Source organism: Petromyzon marinus, chromosome 62, assembly GCF_048934315.1.
Source record: "Petromyzon marinus isolate PM22_M1 ecotype Great Lakes invasive population chromosome 62, UKy_Petmar_22M1.pri1.0, whole genome shotgun sequence".
Lineage (NCBI taxonomy): Eukaryota > Metazoa > Chordata > Hyperoartia > Petromyzontiformes > Petromyzontidae > Petromyzon > Petromyzon marinus.
In genome coordinates this window covers 98532-122670 of record NC_133728.1, presented here as the reverse complement: position 1 = coordinate 122670, position 24139 = coordinate 98532, and the positions used below count along the sequence as shown (strand labels likewise).

Below are 24139 nucleotides of genomic sequence, written 5' to 3'. Positions count from 1 at the left end.
GATTTAACAGCTCCGGGGTTAATGAATCAGTAACCCAGCAGGAGGCGATTGCTACAGTTGGGCCGTCAACGTTACTCCAGAGTGGCAGCCTGCCCCCAACTTAGCTGCGCAACTGAGGGCGATGATGGCAGAAGGCAGCGGTTGCTGGGCCTCGTTCAGGAAACGATGCTGCCACTGCTGCCGAGCGCACGGCGCTGCCGAAGTGAATTTAGGAGACGTCCAAGATGACAAACAGCATACCCAGATACAGCGGCTTCCGAGTGACGTCGGCGAGGTGGTTGAGGAGGTGGCGTTCGTTGCTCTGCACGACTACAAGGCGAGGGCCCAGGTGGACATGAGCTTCAAGAAGGGCCAGAGATTTCGCATCATCGCGAGAACAAACGCCGACTGGTGGCTGGCTCAGCCAGAGGAGGTGGACGAGGTGGACGAGGAGGTTACAAGAGGCTTCATCCCGGCAAACTACATCGCTCCCGCGCTCAGCCTGGAGGCAATGCCGTGAGTTGACACGATACGGTTCTTTGAGTCGTAATTGATCGCGCAAGTTGCCGCGATTGCTGGCAACAGAGCGGTGGTGACGAGGGGGCTGCTTGTTGGTAACCACCAGCGAAACGTCGTACGAGCCAACTGTTCAATGATGGGGATCGCTCTCCACCGTTCCCGGCGTGGTGAAGCAGTAATAGATTGGCACGTTTGTTCACCACTTGTCAGCGTGCTTAACTTTGCTTGGTCGGGTGGAGGAAGGGTTGACTCACGTACGATTATCTGACCCAAACATAAATTATGAATAATTACATTGGTCGTGAAAGCCTCGACGAGTCCGGCCAGCAACACTCACCCCTGATTCATTCCAGCCCCTCGCTCACTCAGCTCACTGACTGGAGCTCAGTTGCCTCCTTGTCACTCTTCTATCGCTACTACCATGCTTCTTATTCTCACGAACTTAAGTCTTTGGACTTCTGACGCGTTGTCGGGTTGTACCGCGTGTCGGTAGGCATGGTGTCCGACGTTTCACTCCGCGTGCTGGGAACTCAATGTCAGAGAGCTATGCAGCATGATTGAAAGAAAATCCCTTCCCAGTAGAGTAACATCACCCTTTGATTCCGCCACCCGTGTTGACGACTCGACCTTCCAGACACTGACTTTCATCTCATCCACCACACTGTTCAATCACCACCTCACTGCAGATCACAATTCACTCACTCACCCACACACTCACCCACACACTCCGATGTGTTAGCCTCAAAGGGTCCCAATCACGCCCACGGCAAACATCAGTGGCGAGTGATATCTGGAACTGCTCCAGCGCCCTTTTCTTTCTCAAATCCACGAACCATTTCGTGGCCAAACATCCTCAGTGACTTTGTACGGAGTGGGGAGGTGGATCCAGCAGTGGATCCACAAAAGGGCTGTATTTTGCGCTGGGCACTCCACGCTGTGCACTCCGCGCTGTATCCGCCGTGCGCCGAACGTCTGATGGATGAGCCTTTGCTGCGACCCAAGAAGAAGCCACAGCGAGTGCGTGCAAGCGCGCCGGTTGTCGGCAGCAAAGCGGGGCTTGAGTCTCGTTCAGAACGAGTCGAGTAAAGGCGCGCGGCCTCGACACAAACAGCCAGCAGCAGCTCGTGAAGAACTCCACTGCGGTCGTCTTGCTGTCTTAGCTCACCGTGAAAATACATTTGAGGGAACGTGAACGGCTGACAGCAGTGCGGACCGGTTTTCGTGCTGATTAAGACTCATCAGCACGTCAGTAGTCATCACTGCTGCAAAGACCGCCGCTGGGAGCCGTCCCTGGTGGAGTCCCCAGTTCCGCACAACCCGTGGGGGGTGACGAGAGGATGAAAGCGGCACCCCAGCAGGTATCCACCTCTGTAGTGCAACAACAACAACAAGAGGAACAATACGCAGTTCCTCAGGAACTCGTGATGGACGTTTGCATAATGAACAACGACTGAGTGCTGCGTGTGCCCGTGTCTGTGTGGTGGTGGTTGTTGAGTTGTTGTCAGCTCGTGGGTTTCCGCCTCGCGCGGTGTTTCTGCTCCGAGGGGGTTTCCCCTCGTTTCACAAACAAATCAGATCACTGACGTCCCCAGGCCGGTGCTGCACCACAAACGCCTTCGTGCTTGGGAGCATAGAGAGGCGACGAGAGCGGCGCGGCTGTGGCTGTGCCAACCCAAACTGAGGACCGCACAGTCAACCCACTTTGGTCAGCGCTCCTTCAACGGAGTTTGAAGAACAGCGACGCGACACGAAGTCTCCCTCTGCTGAAGCCCTTTCTCGTCACGGCAGCAGCAGAACTCGACATTGGCATCGAGCTCATGAACCTCGCTGCTGCTGCTGCCGCCATCACGCGCACAAATATAAAGTCTGGGACTGCCACATTTTGTAATGTTAATGGGGCTGCCAGGTAGCTATGAGATGGCAGCACCGCAATGGATCATTGAATCTATCGGTGCAAGAGCTTTGAGTACCGTACTGTTTATATATCAGTACTGTACAACAATCAAAGCTGTGTAGCCGGGCTGCGGTGGCTACGCACGTGGCTGCTGCGATCGAGCGCCGTGGAGACAGCAGCAGCGAGGGTTGGTGGGTCACACACAGATGGGCTGTGAAACTCCCTTCCCGTACCCTGGCTCGCCAGGAAAAGGCGGAGCAGTCGACATGTGGACTACACTTGTTACACCTCTATGGGATCGAGTATTTCTCCCTCGCACACGTGGCTTTGCTCCAGGTGCTCCGGTTTCCTCCCACATATAAACATCCGTGATTTGGCCTCTGCTGCTCCCTCCCCGCTCCTCGGCTCTGGTTCCTCCTCCTGGTGCCTCTGAGTCGTCCTCGGCGACATTTTTATTTATCTGACACAACTTACGTAACACGATATTTACATGACTATAATATTGATTGATCTTTGTGCGGTGTTATCGGTTTCTGTAGAGCTCTTGCCTGGCTCTGATTTTCTATCAGATTGCTGTACTCTTTATTCAGAGCCATTGTCCCACCTCTGGTTAAACACAATCTACTTGAAAAGTAAACTCGCTCTCTCACTCTTGCAAATGAGACTATTCTGGGGTCTCGCTCGAGTTTCCCTAGCGGGGTTAAACAAATAAACACTGCGTGACCTCTCCCGACACGAAGCCAGTCATTGATGGGATCGCCCGAACCCCGCCTTGGCTGAACTCTCGCGAGCCAAACTCAGGGCCTCGCTGAGGCCTTCACGGTGAATGTTAGCAGAGAGGACGTCGCCTGCAGCTCTATTGAAACGCTGCCTCTATTCCCCTTGTTGAACCTAATATAAATTCTCCTTCGGCGATCTCGTTGCGGTATACGCCGGTCCGTTCACAACCGCGAAGAATCACGCTGCGTGTGTGGAGGGGGAGCGGGCGCGCAGTGGTTGGCGCACTGCGCAGCGAAATCCGGTGACCCGAGTTCGATTTCGGCTCACTACCAATAACAGTGGAGCATGTTTTTTTCCTTGTTCTGGGCCTCCCCGTCGTCGACTCGGCATCAAATTAGTACTTTGTGCGATGTGAAAACATTAGCATTGGGGAGATAAAGGTGGCTTGGCGTGGTGCTGACCACCCACCCCCCTCAGCCTTCAAAAATGCTACTCACAAACAGCAATTACCCACACAGCAGTCTGTTAAAGGCTACAGGGGGGACCTTTGTCTTTGTGTGTACAGGGGGAGTGGATAACATCATGATAAAACAAACACTGTTGTGTCTGAACCTGTTCTGGGCCTCCCTTGGGTCGACTCAGCATTAAACGATGGCACGGTTTGGTGGGTGAACAGCAGCACTGGAGAGACAATGACGACTCTGGGCACGATGGTGCTGACCTTAATAGTTGGTTGTTTCCTGGACTTGCAGTGCCATCACTGGGTGTGGATCTACTCGGGATCATTATACTATAGCACCTGTGTCCATACCAATGCTGCTCACCAGGCAGATACTTGCCGCCGTCTGGCAGCGCAATAGTAACACTCGTGCCTCGCAGCAAAAAGCGCCTGGGTTCGATTTCCAACTCGGGCTCCTTTCTACGTGGAGTGTGTGTTCTCCCTCCTGCTCGGCATGGATTTCCTCCGGGCTGTCTGGTTTCATCCCATAGCTAAACCTACACAGACTTATAGTGCCCCTGGTATTGGCCAAACAAACATCCCAATACTGAAAAATTACCTGCAAATTACTCAGTTGGGATCACACACAATACCAGCAGCAGCAACGTCGCCCCATGTACTGCGAAAATTTGGCAGAACCCTCCTGAAAAAGAGCCTTGAGACTCAGTGGGATTTCCCTGGGTTAACGAGTGGCATAACGATAGCAAGAGTAATGCGAGCATGACATGACCTGGTCAAGCCCACTTTTGTGAAGTCATTGTAATGCCTCGAACTTCAATAACCCTCAAACATCTAAGCACTCATTAATTGGCCAATAACACCCTAAACCCTAAACATATAGAGGACTGCAGAGTTTGGGGGCAATCGTTGGTAGCACCGGCTCCTCATTGAGTGGCTGCTATCTTCCAGCTCGTCTGTGGTTCCTCCTCCTGGTGCCTCCGAGTCGCCAACACCAATGCCGCCGCGCGGCTCTCACGAAGTGCACGCGATGACCACCGGGTCATGTTTGTCGTCCCCCAGGTGGTACTTTGGGCTGATGCAGCGGCAGGAGTGCGAGAGGCTTCTGAAGAAGGAGCCCAGGCAAGAGGGAAGGTTCCTGGTGCGCGCCAGCCCCTCGCGCCCCGACTCCTACTCGCTCTCTGGTAACGTCTTCTCCCTGCCGCGTTTGGACAGAGAGCAGCGGCCAGCTACAGTCGTGGGTCTAACGGGGCAGCCGGACAGAGAGCAGTGACCGGCTACAGTCGTGGGTCTAACGGGGCAGCCAGTCAAAGAGCAGCGGCTGGCTACAGTCGTGGGTCTAACGGGGCAGCCAGTCAGAGATCAGCGGCAGGCTACAGTCGTGGGTCTAACGGGGCAGCCGGACAGAGATCAGTGGCTGGCTACAGTCGTGGGTCTAACGGGGCAGCCAGTCAGAGATCAGCGGCAGGCTACAGTCGTGGGTCTAACGGGGCAGCCGGACAGAGATCAGTGGCAGGCTACAGTCGTGGGTCTAACGGGGCAGCCAGTCAGAGAGCAGTGACCGGCTACAGTCGTGGGTCTAACGGGGCAGCCAGTCAAAGAGCAGCGGCTGGCTACAGTCGTGGGTCTAACGGGGCAGCCAGTCAGAGATCAGCGGCAGGCTACAGTCGTGGGTCTAACGGGGCAGCCGGACAGAGATCAGCGGCAGGCTACAGTCGTGGGTCTAACGGGGCAGCCAGTCAGAGAGCAGCGGGTGGCTACAGTCGTGGGTCTAACGGGGCAGCCAGTCAGAGAGCAGCGGGTGGCTACAGTCGTGGGTCTAACGGGGCAGCCAGTCAGAGAGCAGTGGCCGGCTACAGTCGTGGGTCTAACGGGGCAGCCAGTCAGAGAGCAGCGGGTGGCTACAGTCGTGGGTCTAACGGGGCAGCCAGTCAGAGAGCAGCGGGTGGCTACAGTCGTGGGTCTAACGGGGCAGCCAGTCAGAGAGCAGCGGGTGGCTACAGTCGTGGGTCTAACGGGGCAGCCAGTCAGAGAGCAGTGGGTGGCTACAGTCGTGGGTCTAACGGGGCAGCCAGTCAGAGATCAGCGACCGGCTATCGTCATTCGTCTAATGGGTCAGCGTCCCGGGAGCTCGATGCTTTTGTGGACAACTGCCGTGCACTTTTCCGGATGGTTCAGATCAAAGTGGTCCGCAGAGGGCGGCAGAACAGCGAAGGCCACGGCGTTGTTCGGTCCTCAGTAGTTTCGTTTTTAGTTTACTTGTCCACTCCAGCGTCTGTTGCTGTACGCCTTCACCAACGTACAGCGACCGCCTTGGTGAAGTACGGCCAAGGAACCTCCACGATGTGCCATCACGCGAAACACCTCTAGCACTTCCTGACCAAAGTGCATTGTGGTCCGCTTGGCTTAGGCCACATACAGATACATTTTAAGAGGGCTGCCAAACTTTTTTTCACTGTAGGCCAACGGCCGGGCGAATTCTTGTTCAGCCTAGGTCTGTAAAAACATGTGCAGTCTACTGTAATAACCTACACGTCAATTATAATGATTACCTCTTTACACAGAAGAGAGACACTGGTTCGAAAGACTTTTTTAGGGGGATTCTGCATTCAATTTTTTTGTCCAACACCAATGGGAGGAAACGCATGCAGGGGGAGAACATACAAACTCCACTCATTCACTCTGTAGAACAGGGGGAGATCACACAAACTCCACTTCACTCACTCTGTAGAACAGGGGGAGATCACACAAACTCCACTCATTCACTCTGTAGAACAAGGGGAGATCACACAAACTCCACTCACTCACTCTGTAGAACAGGGGGAGATCACACAAACTCTGCTCACTCACTTTGTAGGACAGGGGGAGAATATACAAACTCTGCTCACTCACTTTGTAGGACAGGGGGAGAACATACAAACTCTGCTCACTCACTTGTAGGACAGGAAGAGAACATGCAAACTCCACTCACTCACTCTGTAGAATAGGGGGAGATCATACAAACTTCACTCACTCTGTAGAACAGGGGGAGATCATACAAACTCCACTCACTCTGTAGAACAGGGGGAGATCAAACGGACTCCACTCACTCACTCTGTAGAACAGGAGGAGATCACACAAACTCCACTTATTCACACACTCTATAGGCCAGGTCAAGAGAACATATACATTCCTCAAAGGTTTTTGGGCTAGATCGCGTTATTTATAAATGTGTCACAACCCTCCACCACCCGACATGGCCAATCAGTAAAAAAAGTGTCACGTTGATAAAAGACAAAATAGTTCACTACGTTAGTCCACCGGCGTGTTGAAGAGTGAATCCACAACATTTACAATTTTTGAGCACGCCGTTTCGCTGGTAATTACATTTAATATCATCGGGCGATTTGCCAGAATAGTGAAGCCCTCCACCTGCTCCCGGTCTTAAATAGAGCAGCAGCAGGGTGACGTCATCATTTAACCCAATCAGGTGCAGAGATCAGAGGCGGAGAGGGGGGGGGGTGTAATTATATAATAGATTAGTAATCAGTTAAATGTTATCATTAGTAATCAGTTGTAGATTAGCAATCAGTTGCAATGTGTATTATTTAATAACTGAACCACCCAATCACTATACCAAATCAGGTGTAGAAATCAGAGGTGGGGGGGGGGGGGTATTGTAATGATATACTACGTTAGTAATCAGTTAGTATGCGTTTCACCTATAAGGAATTGTAATGGTAATATGTATTATTTAATAATATGCTTCCAAGCCGCACTAAGCCTGTCGCTGTCAGAGCGATTAAAGTTATTTGTATTTCTCTCAATTTCAATGGATTCTCTAATTTGTCTTGGCCAGTCATAATTAGTTTTACACAACGCTTCAACGTTATCAAAATCAATTGAGTGTCCTTGTTGGCAAGCATGTTCTGCCACTCCGACAGTTGTGTTTGAGATCATTTAATGTTCCTTTGGTGTTATTTTAGTCTTATGCTGATGTTACGTCCCGTCTGTCCAATATAGCATCTGCCACATAAGCAATTCATCTGATATACACCTTCTGTTGATAATTTAGGTAATTCGTCTTTAGTACAAGATACTAGTTTTTTTTTTATTTTGTGTACTGTACCAAATCTTACTTGAATGTTTTGCTTTTGCAAAACACGGGCTAATTTGTCAGTTACTCCTGAGATATATGGTATTTTTTAATAATCTGATCACTTTCAGCAGTGTTGCTTTGCGATCGTGATTTGTCAATTAAATGTTCTGTTAACTTGAGCATTATTGTAGCCATTCTGGTGTAGTTCTTCCTTAACATGTTAATCTCTCTCCCTAGACTTTCACCATCTGACACTGTTTTAGCCCGATGTATGAGCGTCTTGATAAGAGAGGATTTCTGAGCTGGGTGATGATGTGAATCTACATTCAGATAGGCATCAGTGTGCGTTTGCTTTCTGTAAACGCTGTGTGCTATTTTGCCATTTAGACCATGTCCAAGCGAAATATATAGGAAAGGGAGCATGTTATTCAACTCCATTTCCACGGTGAACTGGATGGCCGGGTTTTGTGCATTGAGATGATTTAGAAATTCATTAAGTGCATCTTTACCATGTGGCCAGACAACCAAAGTGTCATCTACATATCTAAATGAAAACTATGGTTTTAATGTACTTGAGGCAAGTGCTCTTGTTTCAAAGTCTTCCATGTACAGATTTGCTATAGCAGGAGATAAAGGAGAGCCCATTGCTGCTCCTTCCTTTTGTTTAAAGAAATCACCTCTCCATAAGAAGTAAGTGTTATTTAAACAATGGTCAGCTAGTTTTGGAATATATTTTGGTAAACCTGTATTCTTTACTAGTGTATCAAGTAATTTAAGCGACTCGTTAACTGGAACCTTGGTGAACAGAGAAATCACATCAAAACTCACCAGAATATCATTAGGGTTAAGTTTAATATCTTTAATCACATTCACAAGATGTTCTGAATTTCTTATGAATAAAGATGTCCTACCGATGTAGGGCAGTATTTGTTTAGTTATATATTTTGCTAATTTATATGTGGCAGAGCCAATTGTACTGACTATGGGTCGTAATGGGATGCCGATTTTATTAATCTTTGGTAGTCCATACAGTCTAGGTGGTTTTGAGGCCCTTGGCTTAATTTGGTATTGCTCAGTCTTGGGGATTAATGGATTTGCAGTGATTGCAGTAGTCTTACGTTCTAAAGTATTATTTGGATCTCGTTTAATTTTAATGTAGGTACTTTCCTCTAGTAAATATTGAATTGTATTATCATAATCGGCTCGTGACATTACTACAGTAGTGTGGCCTTTATCAGCTGCCAGGATTTGGATATCTTTATTTACACGGAGCTCTCTTAAGGCTTTTGCTTCGTTAGAGCTAATATTTACTTTTGGTACTTTGCTATTCTCAATTATTTTGGCAACCTCGTGTCTAGTCATCTCTGCCTCATTATGTGGAAGATGTCTTAACGCTGATTCTACCTCAGTAATGATCTCATCCACTGGAATTGTGCGTGGGGTAACGGCAAAGTTAAGGCCTTTAGAAAGGACGGAAATCATGTCGCTGGTTAAATCAGTGTTAGTTCAGTTCATTGAGGTTTTGTTTTAAAATTGTTCGTTTTTAGTTGGAAATTGTTTGTTATGAAGTCTAGAGAATTTATTAATTTGGTTAGTTTTTGTTAGATTAAATACATTATCAGCCGATTGTTGTGTTATAGTATCGATTATATTCCAATAATGCATGGATACACTATTGCTGATATTTAAGTGCAAGTGCCTTAGAGATTTCGAAATGTGATATAATTCACTCCTGTTGTGCTGTATTCTCTCTAGTAATAATAATTCGCTGGCTTTGTGTAGTATTTGGTTAGCTTTAACAGACTTTATGTGATGTGTTATTGTAACTGCGTTTGGTATTACCCTCGAACATATCAACTCCACGCAGAAAGGTGCCCGGGTCAGAGTCAAACCCAGGCCCTTTCTTCTGACTGTGAGGTCCGCATCCAGCAGTGTCACGGTGGTGAGATGTTAACTACCTCGCCTGGTATGCAGGAGGTCTTAGGTTCAATCCCAACTGACTCCTGTATATTTGGAGTTTGTTTGTCTCGCTCCCTGTGGTAGCATGGATTTTTCTCTGGGTCCTCCGGGTTTTCTCCCAAAATGTAGAGTCAACAACATACGTCTAGAGCAGTGGTTCTTCAGCTGGGGTGCACGCACCCCCTGAGGGTGCGAGATGCCCTTTTTGGGGGTGCGAGACACGGACAGATGTTTTCACAAGGTAAATAATTGAAACACAAATTAAGCAGGGCACATAAGTACAACTACTTTGTTTCATCAAACCCCTATGTATTTATTAACATACATTTATTTACGATTGAGAACCAAATGGGTGCAAGGCTGGAGTAAAGGTTAAGAACCACTGGTCTAGCGTATTTGGCTCCTATAAATTTCACTTAATAAACCACTTCGTTGAGGTATCATTTGTGGCCGGGTCGCTTCTGAAAAAGAGCTATATAGCTCAGTGCTCCTTATCTGGTAAAATAAAAAAAAATTAGTTTCATCGTTTTCTTATCAGTGTTTTGTGGTTCTGCTATGCCCGTGATGACAATCCCTGTGCATGAGAACACCCGTCTCAAGTGTTATTGTGTTGTGGCGCCGGCTGGTGGGTGGGCAGTGTATGCGCAGAGCGAGGTGGTGCACTACCTCGTGACGAAGGGACCGGACAGGCACGTGAGCATCCAGGAGGGCCTGGCCTTCGCCTCCGTGCTGCAGCTGGTGGAGCACTACCTGGAGACGCCCGATGGCATGATCTGTCCCCTCGGCCCGCCCTGCGAGAAGGTGCCAGCGCACAGCACCGGTCACTGCAAGAGCGGTGAAGATTTCTGTCAGAGCCACCCCTCCATCACGACAAGGCAACCTGCAGTGCTAGCAGCAGTCGCCCAAGCTATGGGGTCCTCTATCTAGTAAGACTTTTCAGCTGATTAAATGAGTGTTTATACACGTGACAGAAAGCTGAAGTGCCCGGAGAAAACCCACGCTTGGGATGGGGCGCCACTCTACTCCGTGCAGATGGGACAGATGGAGTTTAGTCCACACTTTGCTATACCGCCTTCTCCTGGTGAGCCAATGGTACGGCTCCTCCTCGACGCCATCCCACCCCGGGGGTAGTAGGCAGATTTGCAACATTTGTGCGTACGATCTGCTAACCCCACTGCCTGCAACTCCCAACCCCCCTTCCCACGTTGGCCAGGAGTACGTGCCAACCATCAGCAGCCTGAGCCCGGACCTCTTCAACGAGTGGGAAGTGCCACGTGAGTCCATCGACCTGGGCGAGAAGCTGGGAGCGGGCCGGTTCAGCACCGTTTTCGAAGGCCGGTGGAATGGCCACATCAGAGTGGCCGTCAAGATCTTCAATGTGGGTGGGTGCTGTCTCGCTCAAACACGCGGCCTGCACCCAGCACCATGGGTAGTGGGGTGGGACTCGGTGTGTGGGTAGTGGGGTGGGACTCGGTATGTGGGTAGTGGGGTGGGACTCGGTATGTGGGTAGTGGGGTGGGACTCGGTGTGTGGGTAGTGGGGTGGGACTCGGTGTGTGGGTAGTGGGGTGGGACTCGGTGTGTGGGTAGTGGGGTGGGACTCGGTGTGTGGGCAGTGGGGTGGGACTCGGTGTGTGGGTAGTGGGGTGGGACTCGGTGTGTGGGTAGTGGGGTGGGACTCGGTGTGTGGGTAGTGGGGTGGGACTCGGTGTGTGGGTAGTGGGGTGGGACTCGGTGTGTGGGTAGTGGGGTGGGACTCGGTGTGTGGGTAGTGGGGTGGGACTCGGTGTGTGGGTAGTGGGGTGGGACTCGGTATGTGGGTAGTGGGGTGGGACTCGGTGTGTGGGTAGTGGGGTGGGACTCGGTGTGTGGGTAGTGGGGTGGGACTCGGTGTGTGGGTAGTGGAGTGGGACTCGGTGTGTGGGTAGTGGGGTGGGACTCGGTGTGTGGGTAGTGGGGTGGGACTCGGTGTGTGGGTAGTGGGGTGGGACTCGGTGTGTGGGTAGTGGGGTGGGACTCGGTGTGTGGGTAGTGGGGTGGGACTCGGTGTGTGGGTAGTGGAGTGGGACTCGGTGTGTGGGTAGTGGGGTGGGACTCGGTGTGTGGGTAGTGGGGTGGGACTCGGTGTGTGGGTAGTGGGGTGGGACTCGGTGTGTGGGTAGTGGGGTGGGACTCGGTGTGTGGGTAGTGGGGTGGGACTCGGTGTGTGGGTAGTGGGGTGGGACTCGGTGTGTGGGTAGTGGGGTGGGACTCGGTGTGTGGGTAGTGGGGTGGGACTCGGTGTGTGGGTAGTGGGGTGGGACTCAGTGTGTGGGTAGTGGGGTGGGACTCGGTGTGTGGGTAGTGGGGTGGGACTCGGTGTGTGGGTAGTGGAGTGGGACTCGGTGTGTGGGTAGTGGGGTGGGACTTGGTGTGTGGGTAGTGGAGTGGGACCCAGCAGCATCAGCAGGAGCGGCCAGGCAATGAGGAGCTGATACCAGCAATTGTCCAAGTTCTGTGGTCCTCTCTATATCCTGGTGTTCTCTCTGTGCTGTACTCACCGCTCGTTCTCTCGTGTTAGATTTGGGGCAGATGGAGGGATCCTGCAGCGACGAATTCAACGGCCTGCGCCCACCGTCGCAATGTGAGTTACACATTTCCCTTGCAATGGACTTAAACGTTTTTATGTCCTTATTTGAGCACGACAGTTTAATATTTTTTCACGCCATTTAAGATTTTTCACTTTTAACAAAAAGTTTCATGCATGATACAAACATTTCAATCCATTAGGTTTTTTTATTTCAATAATTTAAATTAAAAAACAATCTTTATTCACGTTTCCAAGACAAGGAGCATTCCAACAATAAAATCAGCACCCGGCGGTGGTGATTCACAAACAGTGGCACCATTGAGGCTAAACGAGCATTGGCACTCACGTCAACTGTGAACTTTGCCCTTTCAGCCACGACCCCGAAGGATTTCCTGAGCGAGGTGAGGAAGATGACTCTTTTCAAGGACGAGAACGTCCTCAAGATCTTCGCCATCTGCCAGGACCGCTCCGCCTGCTGGATCGTCACAGAGCTCATTCCGAACGGCAGCCTCCAGCTTTACCTGGGTGAAGCTCCCAACCTCCCTCCATCCCTCCCTCCCTCCCTCCCTCCCTCCCTCCCTCCCTCCCTCCCTCCCTCCCTCCCTCCCTCCCTCCCTCCCTCCCTCCCTCCCTCCCTCCCTCCCTCCCTCCCTCCCTCCCTCCCTCCCTCCCTCCCTCCCTCCAGATTTACCTGGCTGAAGCTCTCTCCCCCTCCCTCCCTCCCTCTCTCCAGCTGTACCTGGCTGAAGCTCTCTTCTTCTCCCTCCCTCCCTCCCTCCCTCCCACCCTCCCTCCCTCTCTCTAGCTGTACCTGGCTGAAGCTCTCTCCCCCTCTCCCTCCTCCTCCCTCTCTCCCTCTCTTTCTCCCTCCCTCTCCCCCTCCCTCATTCCCTCCCTCTCTCTCCAGCAATATCTGGCTGAAGCTGTAACATTATCGGCGGCAGCAGCAACCAACGCGCGCGCCTCATAGCAAGAAGACGCTTGGGTTTGATTCCCAACTCGAGCTGCCTTGCCGTGTGTGGATTGTGTATGTTCTTACTCTGTTCTGCAGAGTGTGAGCGACTGAGAGTGTGAGCGTTTGCCATTTGTATGATCTCCCCCTGGCCTCCACGGGTTTCTACTGGGCTCTGCAATTTCTACCCATAGCTGAGAGTTATAACAATGTTACTGTTATTGGCCACAAAACATTGAAATGCTGCAAAATCACCTGCAAATTACTTCGTAGGGATCACACACAGCAGCAGCAGGAGCAGCATCGCTACCCTGATGGATACCTTTACCTGTCTGTGAAGCAGAGCGCCTCACGTTGAATGGCCGCCCCTACTGGGCATCTGTGAAAAGAGCTTCATAGCATGAATACTAAACTATGTAAAAATTATATCAGATAACCGATACTCTCTCTGCCACCACTACCACCGTCACCATCACTGCCACCGCCATCACCGCCACCACCGTCACCGCCACCGCCACTACCGCCACCACCATTGCCAACACAGGCCGATGCAGGCAGGAGCTGGGCCTGGCGGACATGCTGTTCATGGCGCACGGCGTCGCCTCGGGCATGGAGTACCTGGAGAGCAACAACTACATCCACTGCGACCTGGCGGCCCGGAACGTCCTCGTGGGGGACGCCGGCATCTGCAAGGTGGCCGACTTCGGACTCGCCCACTTCCTGAAGGTGGGAGCGCTGGAGACAGGGGGCGGGGGTGTCTCTATGGTCATCAAGCGACGACGTGACCTCGTGGCGGCACCACGGCCGCACGGTACCTTCTCATCCCTCACATCGAGAGAGACAGAGGGCGACTCGGAGGAGGCACCAGGAGGAGGAACCACAGATGAGGAGCGGGGAGATAGCAGTAGCACCAACAATTGCCCAAGCTGTGCAGTCCTCTATATATTAAGGTGTTAACGGTCAATTAATGAACACTTATGTGTGGTGTCTGCACATCGAGAGGTGAACCACGCATGAGCAGCACGACACAGGGGCCTTGTACCCCACCTAGGTCTCTTTTCCCACCCTACATTACCGGCTCAATTTCGGCCACATGGTTGTGCCACGTGGTGAGTTGGCAGCCACCTCTGTCAGGCTCCAGCTACCATTACACAGCCACGCCTCGTTTGGCAGTGCGACCTGTGATCTCCAGCTGTGGACGAGGGTTGCGTTGCCAGCAACCAAATGGGAACCCCCCCCCCCCCCCCGTGGTTTGCCGCACGTATATCGAAATGTCTGTGATTCGCAATGGATGTTTTGGGTGCTGTGCGCCCTCCTCCACCTTACAGTCACATTCATAAAAAAATGTCACGTGATGCGCAAACGTGTGAATGTATTACTGCTGCTGCTGCTGCTGTACTCGCTGCCGGGCGCTGTGTCCGTGACGGTGGGGCTCACGAGGGATGGAAACGCTCGCGGTCTGCACAGGGTGACTACTACCAGATAACGGACGGCATGCACGTGCCCATCCCATGGACTGCCCCGGAAACCATGGAGCACGGCGTGTACACGCGCGAGTGTGATGTGTGGTCATTCGGCGTGGTCCTCTACGAGATATTCACCTTCGGGGCGATGCCATACTCAGGTGAGAGCGGCCCAGCACCCAGCACGTGAGTGCGGTCATTATTAGTTTTATTGCTTTTGTAAAGCGCTCTGAGATATTTTGATAAGACATACGCTTTTAACAAATAAAAACGATGATGATGACGAGTGGGATGGTGTGGCTGTCCGCACGTCGTCACCACGGGCCGTTGTCCGACGTTTTGCTCGATGCAATGCCCAAAGCCGGACCGTATTGGGCAAAGTCCCGTCCCTCGCGTGTCCCCTACACTGCTGTGGCACGATGGTCCCCCTGTTCCCCTCCCTCTCCCTCATCAGGAGGGGGGGGGACTTGGCTACCCCGCCCGACCACCCCGCCCCACCCACGCAGGCTGGGAGCTAATTGATGAACCTATCACCCCCTGCCTCACACGCTTGGGTTCTTTTCCAGCTGCTCCAGTATATATTCAGGTGTCATTACCTTAATGTCTAAAGCACCGCAGAGCTTGGGCAATTGTTGTAGCGCTGGCTCCCCACCATGTGGCTGCTTCCTCCCTGTTCCTCGTCTGCAGTTCCTCCTCCTGGCTCCTCTGAGTCCCCCCCCCCTTTCTCTACGAGAGCAATGAGCAGGTACCGTGCAGTGGTTTTCTTTCGGTAGCCAATGCGGTGGTTTTCTATCGGTAGCCATTCATTTTATACAGCTATTTGTTAATTAAATCTCTGCTGATTCTTCCAGGAGAAAGCCCCCCCTAACCCCTGAAGTTCTCGACATCGGGCCGTAGGATGGAGGGGGCAGGTGGGAGGGTGCCAAATGGCACGTGCCGCTCTCCCGCCCACCATGTTGTTAACTGCCACCCATGCGTGTGTCTCTAGGGATGACGATGAAGAACATCCAGTACTTCGTCTGTTCAGGGGGCCGGCTGGAGAAGCCGGAAGGCTGCCCAGACGCCGTGTACCGGATCATTCTCAAGTGCTGGCACGCAGAACACAGGAAGAGGCCGTCCTTTGCAGACCTCAAGCCAGAGCTGCACAGAGTCTCACTCGCTTACCAGCGTGAAAAGGGCGGCTTTTAAACGTCGCAGAAACAGGGGGACTTTAAGGAAAACCCTTCGAGTCCGACCACGAACTTGCACGTGGGATATGCACTAACGAGTGGCCAGGTGGATCGTAATGGCCGTGTTGGAGGCATTGAGCTGATGCTGCTGGGAATCGGGTTTTGGGACCACGGTGTTTGTTTTCGGCCACCTGTGTGATCGAATCGGGTTTAGTCCACATGTGGCTCGGAGGTCAGAGCGCTGAGCCGGCACGGCTGAGCTCCTGGGTTCTGATCCTGGCAGCCAGTCACTTGCATGAAGTTTAACTGGGTTCCCAAGTACAGTGAGTTGATGGTCTCAGCTCTTTGACCAATAACTTACATAGAGACCCGTAGACTCACACAGAGACTGAGTTGCGATTAAACTAGGTCCTCAAGTATAGTGAGTTGGTCTCAGCTCCATCACGAATGATTGCACAACACCAAAAACACCATCAAACATGATTAAGTTTGGTTTTTCACTCACATTTTGTCAAAAATTTAGTTCTGAGATTTAAAAACATGAGTTCGGCTGTCGAGCATTGCTCGCGTGTGGCAGGGAGGGTGGGAAATAATATTTGTAGAATTTAAAAACAATATAATAACGTTGGTTTATGTGCTATGAAAAAGGGTAATTTCCCGAAGGATCAACGATTATACATTTTTATTCTTTGAAACAAGCTGTAAAATGGGCTACATCGGGATGTTCATGGCAATATCGGGGGGTTCTTCGTAAGGAAGTAGATAAAGCAGCAGGCACAGCCACAACCCCGGCACTCACGGCGGCATTTGGAGGACGCCACTGCCGCTCCCTGCACCACATGGGACATGTTCTTGTCGCGAGAGACTCTCTGGCTGTGGAGGCCGATCGCGATTCACGTGTGGGATCTCGGGACAATGAGGGGGACCGTGTGGGCGGTGCAGCGTCATGAGCGGACATCGTTCTTATTCTTGTGAAATATCAGGGACCGCACGGAATTACCCCTTTCAGCAAATGCGCTCCCCTGCCCATAGAGAGGCATGGCCACCAACTGCTGTGGGCCTGGCTGTGTATGCGAGTGACTATTTCACCTGTGAGTGGCCATGCAGGCTCTCAGCGATTCCACATGCTCCTGCCTCTCCCGCTACCACGAGCAGAGGTCCCACGGATTGCTAACCATTCGCAGATGCGACTCTCGGTTTCTCTATGGACTCGTTTGTATTTTTCGATTTAAAGCTTGTAATACATGTATTGTTTCATGTATTACCATTTCATTAGTACTGTTTTGTTTGTACTGTTCCATGTATCTTCTTTGGTTCTACGTGATGTTACCGAAAGAACCAAAGAAGATGAATCATTGCAGTCACGAAAGCTTTAAATCGAAATGTTCCATGTATATTTCTTCGATTCGCTCCCATGTGGTTGGTTGAACTAGCACAAATGTGGGTCTGTAAATGCGGTGATTTTTTTCTATAATTGTTTACTCCCGTTTGTATTATTTCTCGAATTGACTCATTTGTATAGTGATGTTTACCCAATAAGCCTACATTTACATTAATTGTAAATAGTGTATTCTTCGATTGTTTTACGTGTATCATGAGTCGGTGTCTTATGACATGTGTACTCATGGCACGGTAGGATATTAAACAACCTGTGAACGGAGTGAAGGTCCATGGCAGACTTCAATTGGCAGACTGCAAACCACAGCCGTGAGGCCATGGTGATGGTGGCTACGCTGCTGCACGTGACAGCTGTGGCCCAGTGTTGTGGAGGAGGCAGCAGCAAGGGTTGGTGGATCACCACACAGATGCTGTGAAAGTCATGTCCTGTAGGCGTCGAGGTGCCATACCTCAGGCACAGCAAAAGTGTGGACTCCACCTGTTCCATCTGTGTGGGATGAAGCGTTTCCCCCTCATGCGCTTGGTTTTCTGCCATGGTTTGCACACTGGACGATGCGGTTCAGGATTTGTGGTCCATGAGCTTATCGGCAGGAGATCGCAGCCAGGGTCTCCTCTCACGAGGTGTTCGTGACTTCTTGTGGAAGTCCATTGCTGCTATCCGACCACCATCAGGGTTGAACTCACTTTGTCGAAGGTTGAGCGACCTCAAACGGTGGTGCGGAAGGTTCTTGATGGCCTGGTGTATGGGTAGACAGACGTGTTCCACCACATCGCAGTTTAGGACCAATGTGTAATCACCACGGAAACACAACTTCCTGATATATCTTGGTTAGTATTACACCACTCGCAAAACAATAAAACAACTGGCTAACTATTTAAGTGAGAATCGGTGCGTGTGTGAATGCTTAGCACAAGAAGTCCTTTAAAACACAATGATTCATTGTGGCAACTATCCTTTAAAAAAAATCTATAATTAAACTTAAAACGTAGGCTTTCGCGACCAATATCCATAATATACGTTTTTTGGATTAGATCACGTAAATATAAATGTGTCCTTAAACCTGCCACCATCCGACAGACAATTTAGTATTTTTTGTCACAAACAGAACGTGCCAATTCGTTACTTGTGTAAGGACGACTCTGACGGACTGTCCTAGGAAGGCCTTCTTTATTCACGAGCCACGTGCTCACACTCACAGAGGCGCAGACCCCACTGCAACAGCCCCGAGTCTCCCGTGCATCTCCCTTATATACGGTCCGAAGCCACGCCCCCATTCCCGAACCTTCTCGCTGGTCCTAGACCACTTGCTCTACCAGCTGACTCCACTGTCCTCTTCTGTCACCACCTGGCCATGCTCCTATTCTCGATCATTTCCGTAGCCACCAGTCCATTCGTACTGCAGGGTGACTGTCATTACCTCCCGTAGCCACTAGTCCACTCACACCATAGTTTGACTACTGTCATTACACCCCCCACCTCTTAAAAATGTAGCCATCCCAGCTAATACTAAGAACTTTATAAAATATCAACAATTGGGGCAGAATGACAAAACACATCCACATCGAAGAGGGGCAGAATGACAAAACACATCCACATCGAAGAGAACCTGACGCACGACTTTCGCAATGAAGAACAACAATATGACGAGTGAGTGGTGTAAGCCATCTTGCAACGAATGAACAACCGCACCAAGGAACACAACAATGATTGGACGTGAGAAAAGATAGTCCATGAGAATAGGTTTTCCCCTCTTTTTTGGCAACAAAACAGATGTTAAGATGTTAAAACACCAAACTGAAACCTTTTACAAGGAATAATGTCTGCATTAACCACAATACTCGTGGTCAGAATGCAAACAAAAAACATACTCTGATAATTATTATTAAGATAGTCCATCTTCGTGGTTTGGAGAGCCATCAACGTAGCCGTAAACTTTTCGATCGGGTCCTTGATGCCGGTCCATTGCATCTAGCGGAGGTTTGTGGGCCTCTGCGACTCAGAGGGTGGCATTCTGTGGGCGGCACAATGCGTTTTTCGGGTCGCACAGTTACTTTGGACAGCTGCCCTGGCACGTCGGACACTCCAGACCCCGGCCGTACAGGACATGCAGATGTGATGATGTGGTGGGGATGGACTATGGTTTGAGGCGTGATGGGTGAACAAACCAACGGCGACGCCCCACCTGTACTCGCACGCACTGTGGCTGATTCACCTCTACAATTTAGACCAGCTCTCGCGAGTTGGGCGGTGCAATTTTGGCGATGTACGCAGGGGCACCTGCGAGCAATGCAGTCGCACCTTTCCCCCGACTGCCGAAGGAAGCACGTGCTTGCGACGCCCGACATTCTTCTCACTAGCGGATTGTGTTCTGGTGGCATTTTCCTCCGCCGCCGCACGTGCTTCCAACACCCACTCGAGCGTAACCTGCAATGTCACGGGTACGTCCCGTCGTGTATTGGAGGCTTTGCCCAGTTGACTCTCTGGGAAGCTCCTGCTCCCGCCCGTACATTAGACAAACAGGGGAGAGCCCCGTGGAGGAGTGTGGAGCCATCCTATAGGCCGCCAAGACCCCTTGATGCAGGTCCCAATGATGCACACCGCACCAAGTACTCATTTAAGGCTGAGTTGACCCTAGGGGAGGCCCTGAACCGGTTCAGATATTCGCCAATGGTGTTCCACGGTTGTGAGCGGGAATCGAACTTGTGTTGCCGAGGTTCATAGTGCGCTCACCATTGCACTACGAACCGCTATTGCCGCCCACAGAACCGACTCAACAAGAATTGTCCCAAAACAATCACGTGTGCATGCATGTACATCCAGCCTCTCGCTGAATCCACTGCTGGATGACGGCCTCATCCAAGCAAACACGTGGTGTGCTCAACTCTGTTTGTTCTACTGAGCCAGATGTATCGTTCCACATTCATATGACAGGGCCAAGTCCATCCTTCATTAAACAATGCACACTGGGCCTTGACTAGGACGTGCGTGTACACAGCCTTTCTTGCCGGATGTGCGGGCCGTGTTACGGGATGCAGAATCCATTCGTAAATCTGTCCGCGAGAGAATGAGAGGAGGGTGATTTTGATTCGAGGAGGAGCATGACGACGACGATGATGAAGAGAGAATGACGAGATGAAATCTCGAGCTGAGTGGAAGTGGTGGTCGCAGTGATCAACGATGGGAGCCCCAGGCTGAGCCACCCGTTAATTAAACTTCGTCAACAGAGGGGGCAGTTGGGGGTGTGGGGGGGGGGGTTCGTGACTCTCGGGGTCCAGTCGCCGCTTTATCATCCACGAGTCGGAGTCTCCATCATCATCCTCCTCCTCCTCCTCAACTCCATCATCTCCATGAGTCCTCGCGTCTCCTCCACCGTCGACGGATCCCGCAAGAAGGGTCCTGCCTCTATCTCTCGTTGGAACTCCCTGCCGGGTCCCTGCGCTGTGGGGGTCCGAAATGAGGCCGCGGTTCCACACGACCTTCATCCTGATCCTCGCCGGTGCCCGCCCGGGCGGGTTCGTCCCGTGCGGCTCCTCTCCCCGTCTCTCCTGAATCCGTGTATCTGTGTATGTTTGTCTAAACTCCGTGTATCTCTGTGTGTGTCTAAACTCCGTGTATCTCTGTGTATGTTTGTCTAAACTCCGTGTATCTCTGTGTGTGTTTGTCTAAACTCCGTGTATCTGTGTGTGTTTGTCTAAACTCCGTGTATCTCTGTGTGTGTTTGTCTAAACTCCGTGTATCTCTGTGTGTGTCTAAACTCCGTGTATCTCTGTGTATGTTTGTCTAAACTCCGTGTATCTCTGTGTGTGTTTGTCTAAACTCCGTGTATCTGTGTGTGTTTGTCTAAACTCCGTGTATCTCTGTGTGTGTTTGTCTAAACTCCGTGTATCTCTGTGTGTGTCTAAACTCCGTGTATCTCTGTGTATGTTTGTCTAAACTCCGTGTATCTCTGTGTGTGTCTAAACTCCGTGTATCTATGTGTGTGTTTGTCTAACCTCCGTGTCTCTGTGTCTGTTTGTCTAAACTCCGTGTATCTGTGTGTGTTTGTCTAAACTCCGTGTATCTCTGTGTGTGTTTGTCTAAACTCCGTGTATCTCTGTGTGTTTGTCTAAACTCCGTGCATCTATGTGTGTGTTTGTCTAAACTCCGTGTCTCTGTGTATGTTTGTCTAAACTCCGTGTATCTCTGTGTGTGTCTAAACTCCGTGTATCTATGTGTGTGTTTGTCTAACCTCCGTGTCTCTGTGTGTGTTTGTCTAAACTCCGTGTATCTGTGTGTGTTTGTCTAAACTCCGTGTATCTCTGTGTGTGTTTGTCTAAACTCCGTGTATCTCTGTGTGTTTGTCTAAACTCCGTGCATCTATGTGTGTGTTTGTCTAACCTCCGTGTCTCTGTGTGTGTTTGTCTAAACTCCGTGTATCTGTGTGTGTTTGTCTAAACTCCGTGTATCTATGTGTGTGTTTGTCTAACCTCTGTGTCTCTGTGTGTGTTTGTTTAAACTCCGTGTCTCTGTGTGTTTGTCTAAACTCCTTGTCTGTGTGCGTGTTTGTCTAAACTCCGTGTCTCTGTGTGCGTGTTTGTCTAAACTCCGTGTGTCTCTGTGTGTGTTTGTCTAAACTCCGTGTATCTCGTGTGTGTTTGTCTAAACTCCGTGTCTCTGTGTGTGTTTGTATAAACTCCGTGTCTCTGTGTGTGTTTGTCTAACCTCCGTGTATCTCTGTGTGTGTTTGTCTAAACTTCGTGTGTCTGTGTGTGTGTTTGTCTAAACTCCGTGTCTGTGTGTTTTTGTCTAAACTCCGTGTCTCTGTGTGTGTTTGTCTTAACTCCGTGTGTCTGTGTGTGTTTGTCTAAACTCCGTGTCTCTGTGTGTGTTTGTCTAAACTCCGTGTCTGTGTGTGTTTGTCTTAACTCCGTATCTCTGTGTGTTTGTCTAAACTCCGTGTGTCTGTGTGTGTTTGTCTAAACTCCGTGTCTCTGTGTGTTTGTCTAAACTCCGTGTCTGTGTGTGTTTGTCTAAATTCCGTGTCTCTGTGTGTGTTTGTCTAAACTCCGTGTCTATGTGTGTTTATCTTAACTCCGTGTCTGTGTGTGTTTGTCTAAACTCCGTGTCTGTGTGTGTTTGTCTTAACTCCGTGTCTGTGTGCGTTTTTTTATAAACTCCGTGTATCTTTGTGTGTGTTTGTCTAAACTCCGTGTATCTGTGTGTGTGTGTTTGTCTAAACTCCGTGTCTCTGTGTGTGTTTGTCTAAACTCCGTGTGTCTGTGTGTGTTTGTCTAAACTCCGTGTATCTGTGTGTGTTTGTCTAAACTTCGTGTGTCTGTGTGTTTGTCTTAACTCCGTGTGTCTGTGCGTGTTTGTCTAAACTCCGTGTCTGTGTGTGTTTGTCTAAACTCCGTGTATCTCTGTGTGTTTGTCTAAACTCCGTGTCTGTGTGTGTTTGTCTAACCTCCATGTCTGTGTGTGTTTGTCTAAACTCCGTGTCTCTGTGTGTGTTTGTCTAAACACCGTGTCTCTGTGTGTGTTTGTCTAAACTCCGTGTATCTCTGTATGTGTTTATATAAACTCTGTGTCTCTGTGTGTGTTTGTCTAAACTCCGTGTGTCTGTGTGTGTTTGTCTAAACTCCGTGTATCTGTGTGTGTTTGTCTAAACTTCGTGTGTCTGTGTGTTTGTCTTAACTCCGTGTGTCTGTGTGTGTTTGTCTAAACTCCGTGTCTGTGTGTGTTTGTCTAAACTCCGTGTATCTCTGTGTGTTTGTCTAAACTCCGTGTCTGTGTGTGTTTGTCTAACCTCCGTGTCTGTGTGTGTTTGTCTAAACTCCGTGTCTCTGTGTGTGTTTGTCTAAACTCCGTGTCTCTGTGTGTGTTTGTCTAAACTCCGTGTATCTCTGTGTGTGTTTGTCTAAACTCTGTGTCTCTGTGTGTTTGTCTAAACTCCGTGTGTCTGTGTGTGTTTGTCTAAACTCTGTGTCTCTGTGTGTGTTTGTCTAAACTCCGTGTCTCTGCGTGTGTTTGTCTAAACTCCGTGTCTCTGTGTGTGTTTGTCTAAACTCCGTGTCTGTGTGTTTGTCTAAACTCCGTGTCTCTGTGTGTGTGTTGTCTTAACTCCGTGTCTGTGCGTGTTTGCCTAAACTCCGTGTCTGTGTGTGTGTTTGTCTAAACTCCGTGTCTCTGTATGTGTTTGTCTAAACTCCGTGTCTCTGTGTGTTTGTCTAAACTCCGTGTCTGTGTGTTTGTCTTAACTCCGTGTCTCTGTGTGTGTTTGTCTAAACTCCGTGTCTGTGTGTTTGTCTAAACTCCGTGTCTGTGTGTGTGTTTGTCTAAACTCCGTGTCTGTGTGTTTGTCTAAACTCCGTGTGTCTGTGTGTGTGTTTGTCTAAACTCCGTGTCTGTGTGCGTGTTTGTCTAAACTGCGTGTGTCTGTGTGTGTTTGTCTAAACTCCGTGTCTCTGTGTGTGTTTGTCTAAACTCCGTGTCTGTGTGTGTTTTTCTAAACTCCGTGTCTCTGTGTGTGTTTGTCTAAACTCCGTGTATCTCTGTGTGTGTTTGTCTAAACTCCGTGTCTCTGTGTGTTTGTCTAAACTCCGTGTCTCTGTGTGTGTTTGTCTAAACTCTGTGTCTGTGTGTGTTTGTCTAAACTCCGTGTCTCTGTGTGTTTGTCTAAACTCCGTGTCTCTGTGTGTGTTTGTCTTAACTCCGTGTCTCTGTGTGTTTGTCTAAACTCCGTGTCTCTGTGTGTGTTTGTCTAAACTCCGTGTCTGTGTGTGTGTTTGTCTAAACTCCGTGTCTGTGTGTGTTTGTCTATCCTCCGTGTCTGTGTGTGTGTTTGTCTAAACTCCGTGTCTCTGTGTGTGTTTGTCTAAACTCCGTGTCTCTGTGTGTGTTTGTCTAAACTCCGTGTATCTCTGTGTGTTTGTCCAAACTCCGTGTCTCTGTGTGTGTTTGTCTTAACTCCGTGTCTGTGTGTGTTTGTCTAAACTCCGTGTAT

At 50.3% G+C, this 24139-nt stretch overlaps 1 protein-coding gene across 1 annotated transcript; it reads left to right on the top strand.

Annotated features, from left to right (window-relative positions):
• Nucleotides 1-121: 121 nt before the first annotated feature.
• Nucleotides 122-18030, top strand: LOC116955876 (tyrosine-protein kinase FRK-like). Its single transcript, XM_032977206.2, has 9 exons — nucleotides 122-495; nucleotides 4632-4753; nucleotides 10244-10407; nucleotides 10820-10988; nucleotides 12166-12228; nucleotides 12547-12699; nucleotides 13671-13852; nucleotides 14594-14750; nucleotides 15578-18030. Exons 1-9 carry the CDS (start codon nucleotides 122-124, stop codon nucleotides 15775-15777), a joined length of 1584 nt encoding a protein of 527 aa, XP_032833097.1. The 3' UTR covers nucleotides 15778-18030.
• Nucleotides 18031-24139: the final 6109 nt, after the last annotated feature.

Coding starts and splice junctions, on each gene's coding strand:
- LOC116955876 (XM_032977206.2), top strand. CDS start 122: ATGATGGCAGAAGGCAGCGGTTGCTGGGCCTCGTTCAGGAAACGATGC. Junction 10,408..10,819: donor TCGGCCCGCCCTGCGAGAAG/GTGCCAGCGCAC, acceptor CACGTTGGCCAG/GAGTACGTGCCAACCATCAG. Junction 13,853..14,593: donor GACTCGCCCACTTCCTGAAG/GTGGGAGCGCTG, acceptor CGGTCTGCACAG/GGTGACTACTACCAGATAAC.